The sequence below is a fragment of the Neopelma chrysocephalum genome, unplaced genomic scaffold (genome assembly GCF_003984885.1).
Source record: "Neopelma chrysocephalum unplaced genomic scaffold, ASM398488v2 Primary Assembly neopelma1_138, whole genome shotgun sequence".
In the NCBI taxonomy this organism is placed as follows: Eukaryota; Metazoa; Chordata; class Aves; order Passeriformes; family Pipridae; genus Neopelma; species Neopelma chrysocephalum.
In genome coordinates this window covers 2,816,120-2,828,577 of record NW_020897800.1, presented here as the reverse complement: position 1 = coordinate 2,828,577, position 12,458 = coordinate 2,816,120, and the positions used below count along the sequence as shown (strand labels likewise).

At 49.8% G+C, this 12,458-nt stretch overlaps 1 protein-coding gene across 1 annotated transcript in view; it reads right to left on the bottom strand.

Annotated features, from left to right (window-relative positions):
- GRIK4 (glutamate ionotropic receptor kainate type subunit 4) overlaps positions 1–12,458 on the bottom strand; it is a 179,556-nt gene that overhangs the window by 3,623 nt on the left and 163,475 nt on the right. The window contains exons 14-18 of the mRNA XM_027699240.1: positions 7,031–7,140; positions 4,814–4,987; positions 4,338–4,503; positions 1,605–1,830; positions 135–263 (exon numbers count right to left, since the gene is read on the bottom strand). Of these exons, the coding sequence (XP_027555041.1) occupies positions 135–263; positions 1,605–1,830; positions 4,338–4,503; positions 4,814–4,987; positions 7,031–7,140 (805 nt within the window). The remainder of the gene's footprint in view (positions 1–134; positions 264–1,604; positions 1,831–4,337; positions 4,504–4,813; positions 4,988–7,030; positions 7,141–12,458) is intronic.

Genomic DNA, 12,458 nt, shown 5'->3' with positions numbered 1-12,458 from the left:
AAAAACACACAGCGTGAGGCGCGGCGGAGCTGTTTGGCTTTCTCCTTGAGTCGTGAGGGAAGGAATCTCGGGTCAGGAGAAGGGGAAAAAGCAATTCTCAGGCAGGAACGCTCATGTGGAGTGGTGTGGCTCACCTTTGGCTCTGTGGTCCTCCTCTTTGGGGCACTTCCCTCCTTCCCACCACTTGCGCTTGAGGATTTCCAGGCGGTTGTTCTCCTGCAGCTGGAGGATGGCCAGGTCGAACTCGTCTCGGAACACAGAGCCTGCAACACCAAGAGGGACGTGGTAGGGCACCCCCTGGGCCAGCCTTCCTCCCCACTCTTCCTCCCCACTCGTGTGTCCAGCTACAACAGCTCGTCTCTGAAGGGTTTGGAGGGGACATCACTCCATGTAAGCCATGGAAACCTGGATAATGTCCCCTGCAGAAGGTATTTTTCCTGCCCACCAAGAGCCACACAGCTGAGACCAGCTAAGGAGGTCCAATACCAGGGGAGCTTTGGCTGCAGGGACTGAATGGGCAGTTCAACATCACACAGTTGCTCCTCCAGACCATGGAGGTCCCTCTGCTGTCATTCCAACTACAACTTGGACCTTGCTCTAGCACTCCCTGCCTCAAGTTGGTCACAGAATAGAATACCCTGAGTTGGAAGGCACCCCAAGGATCATCCAAGCCCAAATATTCATGGTAGAGCTGCTCACACTTCTGTGCTTGGTGCCAAGCTCTAGTGCACCCTGGTGTCTGCCACCAGGGATCCTGAGGAAGGGCCGTGGGAAAGACCCCAGTTCTCCCAGTAACTCTGCACTATTGTCCCAGCGAGCAGCTTTCTGCTCTTCTTATCTGCTACGGTTTCACTGTTTAACAAGACAATGTCAGAACAGATTTAGCCCCGAGAGTGCGGGTTTGTGCTCACAGTCAGGTGACTTTACAAGTTTACCCATGTTACCTAAACTGGAGAGACTGTTTGTGTGATGGGCCTTATGTAATTCACCTTAACTTTATGTTGCTAAGTGCCAGTGCTTAAATGTCAGGACTGGAGGAAAGATCAGGAATAACAACTACTACATCCTTTTTCCGTGCTGCCCTAGGAGATGATGTTCTCTTGCTGGCTCTCACATGGTGAAACACAAACCCCCTGCATTTGTTAAACCTGATTATTACCTGAGATAGCCACTGAATTGCCCAATTCTCTGTCCTGGAGTTTTAAGAACCACCAGCTGTTAAGAAACTCGTGCTAAAAACTACTCCAGTTACAGCAGCATTACTTTCACAGCACTTCTGGGATTAAAACAGGGAGCACAAAACGAGGCACAAACACTGGTTCGGGAAGGAGACAATCAGCAGAGAGCATAATATGCAGAAAATAAGCAGCAATTTCGAGACATCTTTCACACGAAATCATATCTCAAGAGCCGCAGTCGCGTGTCACGTGGCTCTGGCCCAGAGCAGGGGCTCAGCGGGCACCTTGGGCAGCCGAGACCCCCAAAAAACGCCCCCGGGCAGAACCGTGAGACGCGACGGCGGCTCCAGAGCCGGTTCAGCCTTTCAAACGCTCCGGTCCTCTGCCGACAGCTGAGAAGGACTAGAATTTGTCTTCACTGCCTACCGACGGGCATGCCAATCCCGTAGCCCTTGGTGTCCAGAAGGCCCCCGACCTGCGTGAGGTTGCAATTGCGCTGACGGTAATACTCGTTCATGGTGGACTCCAGCAGGAAGGCGTAGTTGGAGTTCAGCACGCGCGCGATCCCCTCCTCCGTGCTCTTCACGAAGACGCTGGGCTGCTTGGAGTACATGTAGTTCCACATCCTCTGGTAGGTCTGGTAGCGGGAGTTCTGCAGGAAGGAAGGAGCCAGCGACAGCTGAGGGAGGAGGAGGAGCGTTGATTGCCCTAAACTAAACCCCAAACTAGACACTCATGATGAAAAGGGGAGAGGAGTCAAAGCAGATCTGGTGCCAGGTTCAGAAAAGGTTTAGATGCCTAATCTGCATTTATATCAATGAGGTTTAGAGGCCCAAACATCTTGGTGGGTTTGAGACTCTAACCTTCAAGTGTCTTGGTAGGTTTGAGACTCTAACCTGCATTTACATCAATGAGGTTTAGAGGCCCAAACATCTTGGTGGATGTGAGATTCTAATATTCATTTATATCAGTAAGGTTTAGAGGCCCAAATATCTTGGTGGGTTTGAGACTAACCTTCAAGTATCTTGGTGGGTTTGAGACTCTAATTTGCATTTATATCAGTAAGGTTTAGAGGCCCAAATATCTTGGTGGTTTTGAGACTCTAACCTTCACTTATATCAATGAGGTGTAGAGGCCCAGATCTCCTGGTGGATTTGAGACTGTAACCTTCAAATATCTTGGTGGATTTGAGACTCTAACATTCATTTATATCAGTGAGGTTTAGAGACCCAAATATTGTGGTGGAGGCCCAAATATCTTGGTGGTTTTCAGACTCTAACCTCCATTTATATCAGTGAGGTTTAGAGACCCAAATATTGTGGTGGATCTGAGACTCTAACCTTCAAGTACCTTGGTGGATTTGAGACTCTAACCTGCATCTGTATCAATCAGGTTTAGAGGCCCAAACATCTTGGTGGGTTTGAGACTTTGTTGGCAAAGCTGGGCATGAAAGGCATGCCTGTAACTCCAGTAGGGACAAAGCTCTTTGTGTAAATTCAGTTTTAGAAAAATTCATAGTTTCTGTTAACAGACCAAAAAAAAAAAGACAGAAGAAATAGCTTGTGCTTGTCTGATTTAAACCTCTGAAGAAGTCACACCCTACTGGCTATCACTGGAACCTTGTCCTAATATTTCTCCAGTGTCAGAGCCAGACACCAGCACCCCAAGGAGGGCACTGAGAGCAGAACTAAAGCTCTTTGGAGCCCCCAAATCCAGATTTTGGTCCACCCCCTTGTGAGGCAAATCAAAGCACCTGCTGAAGAGAACTGAAATCTTTTCATTGATTACAATAAACTAAAGCTCCACCAGCCCCTCAGACTCTGGTTTGATCCAGAGAAAGCCGACTGTGGTTAATCTCTCTTGCCTGTACTGAGCAAAGAGTGAAACCTGCTTGCACAAAGACTGAATATAAACATGCTCTGGTCTCCATTAGGAATTTCACACTGTCAAGGGCTCATTTTCTGTGGCTGGTAAGCGATGCTGGAGAGCTTTAGGGAATCTGCTGCTGACCTAGTTCCTGTCCTCATCTGTCCAGCCCTGTCCTCTGGGCGCAGTCACTTGGGCAAGAGACAGACGAGCAGGAGGGGTGTTTGTTCCCAATTCAAACACTAAACCTGTGTGTTTTTGTCAGGGGAAATGCTGCCAGGACAGGTTACAAGGCCAGGTGCTTCAGCAGTGGACACACATTTCACACAGCTGGGAAGGGAGGGGTGATGGAGGTAGGCTGTGGAATCCATCGCTGCTTCGACCCACCATCCTTCCACCGGGGGAAAACGGATCCAAACACATCCTAAAGCACTGCAAATGGCACAAAAACATCTCTTCCTAATTTCCTCTCTGATCCCAGGGACTCCAGCCCCCGCCAGGCAGCGCAGAGCCACAGCCAGGGGTTTAAACTTGAAAGCCTTCCTTAAGCGAGTGCCTCGTACACAACCACCTTGGGTCACTCGGGCCCTGTTCAGCTCATTGCAGATGCAAGGCTTGGCTTAAAAGTAGCTCCTTGCCAAACCCCTGAAGAGTGTAAAGTTGGGCTGAAAAGCTCAGGCCCACTCCAGAGATTTCTCAGGCTTCCAAATTCAGTTCAGACTCAGAGGGGGGTGGAAAAAAAAAAGTGAGAAAAGCTTTCTCTCCTTTTGGAATTTCAACAAGTAATAAATAAATAATCCTCCAGCAGTTCTTTGTGCATTCAGAGTGCTGCAGAATAGATTCACTCATTTATTTCCCTTCTGAATAGAGCAGGGAAGATAAAAATTAAATTGGGCTAAATGGCCCACATAACTGTGCATACATTTGATTTATTTATCTTCAGTGCCACTGACCACACATGGATTCCAGCACTGTGACAACTGTGAACCTGCCTGGGCTTGGCAAAGGTTTCATTGCTGAAAGACTCTCAGGTAAAAGCTAAGGTCACATCAAAAACACATGGAGATACTTGACTTGTCAAATTTCCTTCCCTCTCCCACCATTCTCCCCATCTCCTCACACTGTGGGTCTATCCCACTCCTGTGCAACCAAGCAGGCAGGGATCTCTCCAGAAACCCCCTCCGTGCCAGAAACTGGAATGAAACGGGCACGAGAGGCTGGAGTGGCACCCAAATGTAACCGAAGGGTGCCCTCTGCACTCCCTACCCCCTTTAGCCAAAGAATGGGGTTTACTTGGAAGAAGGTCATGCTGGAGCCGCCGTGGATGGTGCCGTACTCGATGGTGGTCTGGTCAGCCAGGTCATCCACGGACTCGATGGGGACGTCCATGCGCTGCACCGTGAGGAAGGCGGCCAGGTTGGCCGTGTAGGAGGAGATGATGATCAAGGTGAATGCCCACCTAGGGAGAGGGGAAGAGAAGATGATGACCTGAGGTTTCCCCGTGGACTGAATCTGCTCTCCACCTCTCAAAACCACAGGATCACTGAGGCTGGAAAAGCCCCCCAGACCATCGAGCCCAACCTTCATCCAACCACCACCTCGTCACTCAGAGCACTGAGTCCATTCCTTGAGCACCTCCAGGGAAGGGGACTCCACCACCTCCCTTGGCAGCCCCTTCCAGTGTTTAACAACCCTTTCCATGCAGAAATTCCCTCTCCATCCCCTTCTGCCCCCAGAAGCCTCCCTGGAGGGGAGGGTGCCCTCCTTACCAGACTCCACTGACGCAGCGGGTGGACAGTGCCTGGGGGGCGATGGTGGAGCCTTGCTGCATGAACCCCCCCACTGGAAACCACAGGCTGTTGCCCAGAGAGTACTGGTTCACCAGGAGATTGCAGCGGCCTTGGGAGCAGGGGTGGGGGCTGTACCACTCATAGGGTGTCAACCTAAAAGGACAGGAAACAGGTAACTCAGGTAATTCACCGGGAAATGGGACACTTCGGAGAGAAGAAGCCAAGAAAAAAAAAAAGAAAAAAAAAAAAAGAAAAGCTGTGAAGCTCTAGCTCTCCTGGAGGCAGAGTTTTCTGAGCAGGAAGCACTTCACCATCAAGTTGATGCCCAGGGCTCAGAGCTGTGTGAAATGTTTGCTCTAAGACTCAAGAAGCCAGAGGCTTTCTTGTAGAGATTTGCAAAAAAACTTCAGCAGAGAGGCTCTGCTGAGCTGAAAATCTGGGCATGGGCCGCGGGGAGGCTGCAAGGAGGCAGATTTTTGCAGCCCTGTGAGCAAATTCACACACCACAGCAATAATTCCACGTGTGCACGGCCTTGATGGGAAATTGAAATCAAACATCCTTGGCTGGGCTCCCTGCTGGAGCACGAGCATTGACGGGAAGTTCAAAAGTGAAGCGTGTGAGACCTGACTGCATTATACCACCAACAAAAATAACTGCCCTGGTGCAAATGGCTGCTCTGAGAAGGTCTGACTGGCCTGGCAAGGTCCAGCTGGAAGCTGAGTGCTGGTGTTTCAAAGCATCACGTACTTCAGAGACAGGACAGAGGCGGGAATGTGAGATAGCTGACAGCCTGTCACTGAAGTGACTGCAGCCTAACTCTATTTTTTCTTTTTTTTGCTGTTTCCAAGCCTCAGTTCCCTGGTTGCTAAGAAAGTCTTCTAATTTCTCTGCTGCAGTTCATTATATTACCATGGTTAACAAAGCTGAGGCCTGGGAGGGTCATTTTGGGGCTACTGCCAAAAAAGCTTCAGGGCTCTGCCAGCTCACACAGCATTTAACCAAGATGAGGGGTTTATTTTTGCTCCTGCCTCACTGGGATGCCAGGGAGGTTATTTCCTGCAGACTTTCCATGGTGGATCAAGCACTGGCAGTGAAACCCTCTACTCTGAGAGAGTCCCTGCAATTCACGGGGTCAAAAGCTCCTTATAGCTGAGCAAGGCAGGGAGCAGCAGCCAGACCTCCATCTCCAGTGGGAAGCTGGGTAAAGGCACCTTTTTGGAGGATCATGTTTAAAATATGAGGAAGGGGCTAAAGAGGCACCAGCTCTCGGTTTGCAGAGAGCATGAGGCTGCATTATTCAATGGTTTCCCCTCAGAACTGCGTTTCTGAGGCTGTAAAAGCATTCCAAGAACCCATTAAAGCCCCTGTCAGGATGACAACTTTAGCCGTGCTCAGGGACCAAGTGACAGCACAGTTCCAATTTGTGGAATGAGAATTGGGTATTAAGAGTGTCCCAGAAGGGCCCTCAAGCCCCAAGCACGTTGGTGGAACACACCGCCAGGACTCAGCTCAACCCTGCCTGCAAAAGCCCATCTATGCCACCAACAATAAGCAGCTTGTTGGGAGGTCAGGGAAAAACAGCAGCAGAGCTCAGACCTTGGGCCTCAATGGGAGACACGGCAGGGAAGCACTCAGGGATGTATTTTAACACTGACTTAAATTAGTCATAGGGGAATGGAACTGAGAGCTGCCAAGGGAGGCTCTGCATGTCAACCAAGAGGCTGCTGGAAGATATTAATGAACTTTCTTTTCCTCCACACACGCTGGGGTTTGTACATGGCCAGAGGAGCCAAATATCCCTCGTGGAATTTGCGTTAAAATCTCCAAATGGATTTGTGGGTTCCCGCCAACCTCCACCCTCCCTGCTCAGGACAAGGGGTAAAAGGCACCTACAGGGAGCATTTGCAGGGCACCAACACTACTGCCAGACCTTCTCCCACCCAGATTTAGGAATCAGGGCATGATGCTCCTGCCAGGCACACCGATGCCCACCCCAGGCACACCGATGCCCATCCCAGGCACCAGGGCGCGGGGACTCGGTGGCACCACTCATTCCCCAGCTGGCAGAGGGCTGGGATCCTTCTGTCCCATTCCCTAGCGGTGTCTGGGGCCCGTGGATGTCCCCGTGTCCCCCCGGGTGTGGCAGTGTGACGCTAGATGGCACCGCGAGGAAGGGAAAGGCACCGCGACATTACCGAGCCACCAGGAAGAGGACGCAGCTCACGGCCAGGTAGGCGAGCAGCATGAAGAGCCACACTCCGGGAGAAAAGGGGTCCAGGAAGGAAAAGTAGCCGGGTTTGCGGCCCTGGAATGGAAACACAGGGGGCGTTTGGCCTGGTTGTGGTTCTACAGAGTGAATGGTCCGTTCTGAAAAGGCAGAAGGAAACACGGCGGCGCTGATGCTGAGAGGGGGTGGGAGAAGGGGGAGAAAGGGGAGAAGGGGAAGAAAGGGGAAAAGGGGGAGAAAGGGGAGAAGGGGGATAAATGGGAGAAGGGGGATAAAGGGGAGAAGGGGATAAATGAGAGAAGGGGGATAAATGGGAGAAGGGGGATAAATGGGAAAAAGGGGATAAATAGGAGAAGGGAGATAAATGGGAGAAGGGGGATAAATGGGAGAAGGGGAATAAATGGGAGAAAAGGGATAAATAGGAGAAAAGGGATAAATAGGAGAAAAGGGATAAATAGGAGAAAAGGGATAAATGGGAGAAGGAGGATAAAGGGGAGAAGGGGGATAAATGGGAGGAGGGGAATAAATGGGAGAAGGGGGATAAAGGGAAGAAGGGGGATAAACAGGGCTTTGGAAAAGCCTTCCAGGGGAAACAGGTGACAGCAACACAACAAATGACAACACGCTCCCCAGGGCACGGCCCCAAGGCTGACAGAGCTCCTGAAGCATCTGGACAACGCTCTCAGGGACAGGGGGTGACTTTTGGGGACGGTCCTGTGCAGGATCAGGAGTTGGACTCAATGATCCTTGTAGGTCCCTTCCAGCTCAGTGTATTCTGTGATGCTGTGACCGAGTCCTGCAGCACCTCCCCACTGGGATTCATCTCCTAAGTCTGTTCTCCTCCCCACTCACCCACTTTTGTTCCTCCAGGCAAAGAAAAAGGTGAATTGAGAGAAAAACCGAACAAGATATGTTTTCAATACTTCTGTTTTTCTTTCTTCAGCCTTTAAATGTTATTTCTTTGTAAAAAAATAACCCAATAAAATTATTACTTTTATCTCAGGGAACAGGGTATTTTTATCTCCAGGATGCGTCAGAACTTCCTGTGTTGTTTTTTTTTTTTTCTCAGCAAACCACCTTTCCTTGAAAAATAAGGCCTCGCTGCTAGAAAAAGCAGGTTGATCTTCTCTCAAGGTGTTTTAAAATTTCACAAGGATGCTGCCACCACTGAAATCTTGTCAAATGGCAGCACAGTTTGTTCAAAGAGAGGATTAATTTCCAGGAGGAGTTCCTCAAAAGCTGAACACCTCCCATTTTGGTGAGTGTATTTGAGCCTGTATCTCCTGCCCCAAACCACAAAGTCAGTCCTGGCATCACTAAACCAGCTCCACAGTGCCCCCAACACCTATAACAGGGAGGCTTCCCACGAGTCAGAGCTCTGTGAAGGCTTTTACTGTAAAGTCAGAGTGGAAACAGCCTTTTATCACATCTTGGCCAGGCTGTCAGTGTGTTTCTTACTGGCACTTCTTTGTTGTGTGCTGAAAATGTCTCTCTCTGCTTGCTCAGAGCAGCTCCAGCAGCTGCTTCCCAGCACTGCTCTGCTGTAGGTTGCTCACTCTACACAAAAAGATCATCTTTGACACACAGAGGCCTCATTTCTTCCCTGATCCACTGCCCTACCTGCCCATCTGTGGCATCACATAAACCAATCATAGCTGGTAATAATTAACACCCGACCTCCACTGCTGTAGCAAACCCAGAGTACTGATACTTTAGAGCTGTTCTTAACCCAAAGGTGGTGAATAATTTTTTCTCCTTCCCCAGACTCAGACCAGCGCTTTAAATTCTATTTCCATCCAAACTCCGTTTCACTACTGAAGTATTCCTGTTCCTCATGCAAAAACCCGGATTTCACAAGGTCTTGGTGGTTCTTCTGGAGGCTCTCAAGTTGTTCCTAGAAAAGGCAACAGTTGTTTCACAAAAATCTTCCTCTCCTAAAAATATCCAAGGAGACTTGTGAGATCCTCTGCTCCAGTCACCAGCTGAGACTGTAACATCTCAGAAACCTCCTGCAGCAAACCCTGCCCTGCCTGAAGCAAAGACCCATCACAGCACAACCTCCTGGCCCTGGATCCTTAAGGACAGGATGAGTTTGAGCTGGGGATCCACAGTGTCCCTGCCCATGGTGGGAGGGCAGAAACTAAATGATCTTTAAGGTCCCTTCCAACCCAAACCATTCTGGCATGAGCATTTTTTGAGATTCTGGCTTGTTAAGGCTTTTAACAGAGAGATGAGTTAAGAATCAGTGGTTCAGACCATCCAGCATCCATTCTCAGATTAATTCTCAGTCAATTCCCAAGCAAAGGTCCAGGGTATAATTCCAGAGCCTCTATTTAAGACAAGATCTCTCTTCTGAACTTGGTTATTTTAGTGTGCTTGGTATAAACAGTCAAAGATAATATTTTCTTTTGTCCTTTCCCTATTTTTCGGTCAGCTGCTGCTGCTTTTCCAGCATCTGCACCCGAGCCAAGGGCTTTCAGAGCCAGAGATACTGCTGGAAACTACACCCCCAGAATCCCTGAGGGACTCCCAAGTCCAGGAACATCCTTTGCTCCTCTCAGTTCAGAGGGGTGAGACCATCCCACAACTCTGCAGGTTCCAAGGTGTGTTCCCCCTGCACTTCTCACTGACCCCATCCAGAGGATCAGGGATTTCTCGATGCCAACAGGAAACCAAAACTCTTCTCTTCACTGCTCTCCTGGATGCTCCTGGTTCCCTTCTTCACCTGGAGCTAAACTGGCTCAGGTACCTCTTTATTTCCACAGGTTTTTACACACTCAGGAACGAAATGAGGCAACAGGAGCCTGGAGTTGTGAAGGGCACCAGCTGCCCTCGCTGAGCAAACTGCAGAATATCACTCCAGGCAGCTTAATCCTCCCTGGCATCCCAGAACTGGCAGGAAACTCGCAGGCACTGGCAGTGCCTTGGCTGAGGCTCCCTCGTGAGATGCTCCTGTAACAAAGTTCCTTTTCTGCAATTAAGGCCTTGATGTCTTCTTTATATTTCTGGGGCAGTTTGTCAATAAATTACTCTCATTAAGGAAATTGCGTTGGAAGCTTTAAGTCTCCAGCTTGGCAGTGAATCTCTCCTGTGACTTTACAGTAGTAGTACTTCTGGTTCTTTTCAGCTACAGTCATTTTCAGGCTGCTGCTACATATTCCTTTCATTCACAGTTGTGGATAAGAATAAAGATATTCTGTTCCCACGGAGGGCACAAACTCTCTCTCTCTTATCTGTCTGTTTTGAAGATGGGAATGACAATATCTGGAGCCTGTCAGATATTTTTAGCCGGTCCCAATACGGCTCAGTTAATTGGAAGAGCTATTTTTCCTGGAATAGACATGTTCAAAATGTCCAATAATTGATGAAGGCCTCCTCCAAATCCTCAGATGGAAGTGGGAGAGGTTCATTTACCCTCCTGAGTTGTTCTTGGAAGTCTTCACTTTCAGCCAGTGAGAATCAGTTTTCTGGGAACATGCTGGTGACCAGACAGCCTGGATGAGCAGGACATTGGGGAAGAGGAGGAGGAACAGGGCTATTTGGTCCTGGATTTGTCTGTGGTCAGGTCTGTAAGAGACCAGGGTCTGAAGGGACCCAAGTGCCCCGTTCCCTCTTGCAGAAACAGTCAGTCCTACCCATGTCATTTCTCATAGATGTTTATCCCTAAAAAAGGCAGGCAAGAGAACTCCCTGCTGCTTCTGGAAGTCAGAAGGAAAGGCAGAAAACTCAGCCTGGAGAGGCAGAAAGGTTGATTTGTGCTCAGTCCAACTGCAGTGCATTTGGTCTGCCCAAACCAGAGCGTGGGTATTTTAGGGTGACCACGTCTGATCCAGATGCAGATCCAGATGCAGATCCTTCTCCAAGGTCCTTTGTCTGGAGTCAATAAGAAGAAGCCAAACACAGGCTGCTGGGGCCAGCAGTTGCTCCCATCCCTGCTCCAGGGATGCAGGAGGGGTGCTCAGCTCCCCTCAGCCCCTCTGCCTCGGCTGTCAAGGAGCTTTTCATCCTTCCCATTTTGTGTCTTTTGCAGTGATCAAGTAGAAACTTTAAGGCTCAGTTCCCTTGGCCTAAACTCAGCTATTCCAGTGTCCTCACCAAATCTGCATTTCCTCGTTGAGGGGGTGCTCAGTGAGGACTCTCAGGGCTGACAAGCCAGAATTGTGTCTAATCCCTCCTTCCCTGCTCCAGGGGCAGGTGTGTGAGCAAAGCACGCTACAAATAAACCTGACTTATCCCCCTGTGCACTGGACACCTGATTTCAGCCCTCTGCCAAGCCCAGTGGGCTCCTCATCCACCCCCTGCCTGGGAGTGGGAACCTCATGAAACAAAACAAGCCTTTTCTCTGAGCAGCCTGCGAGTCAGAGAGCCTGTTAGAGTCCCTGTGTCAGAAATCCATACTTGATTATATCACAACAAGTGAAATTGAGAAAAATGACAGCCCTGTTCAGAGCTGCCATATTTGGTTATGTGTGACAAGAGGCACAGGCACTGTGGTGGTTGAGGTTGGCGGCGTGGGGAGGAGAAAGGGGCGAGAAATCAACTTGCCACTGGAGTTGCATGGGAATTAAAATAAAATGTCATCGCATTGGGAGGAGACCAGGGCGTGGAGACAACTCCTCAGCAAGGGAGAAACTCATTTGTGGTTATTTATTAGGCTACATCTGATCTGAGCCGTGATTAACATACGTCAGCTGCAGTTTTTGACACTGCAGAGGTGGTTTTTGGGATGGGGATGGGGAAGGAGGGGGGGATGGAAGCAGATGGGGCTGCTCTGCAAACCACATCCTTAAAGGAAAACCAGAGCAATTAACTATCTTGTTAGACAAATATTTACCAGTTTGATGAGTTAATTGCCACACAGCTCTCAGACACTCTCCTCAAGCTGAGCAGGGAAGGGCTGGACAAAGAGGTGCCAAGTGTTGGAGAGGGAAGGGGGGGCTCTGAGCTTCTCTGATGGGATCTCCCTGCTCCTGGCTGCCCCTGCCATCACTCATAGCCTCAGTGCAGCAAAGTGGGGCTCACTTTGGGGTGACCTGACCTGGGAGATGTGTTTGCAAGCCTACCCGGGTCACTGGGCAGTTCCCCTTCCCAAATCTTAACTGGGCCCTTTATCAGGCAGCTGAAGAGTCCTGACCAACAGCAGGGTGTTATTTTCCAAACCCTTCTGAGGTCTGTAATTATTAATCCTGCTCAGTTTGGTCCTGAAGGCTGGAGCAGGGCTGTACTGTGTTACTCTGGTACCAGCACAAGCAGCAGATGCTCCCTGCCCTGAGGAACTTCCACCCTAAATAGATGTGTGAGACACGTTCCTGTGGAGCTCCCCGAGGCAGCAAATGCCTGGCACATACAGAGCAGAGCCTGTGCAAACCCTGCACCAACATTCCTGTGCTTCCTCT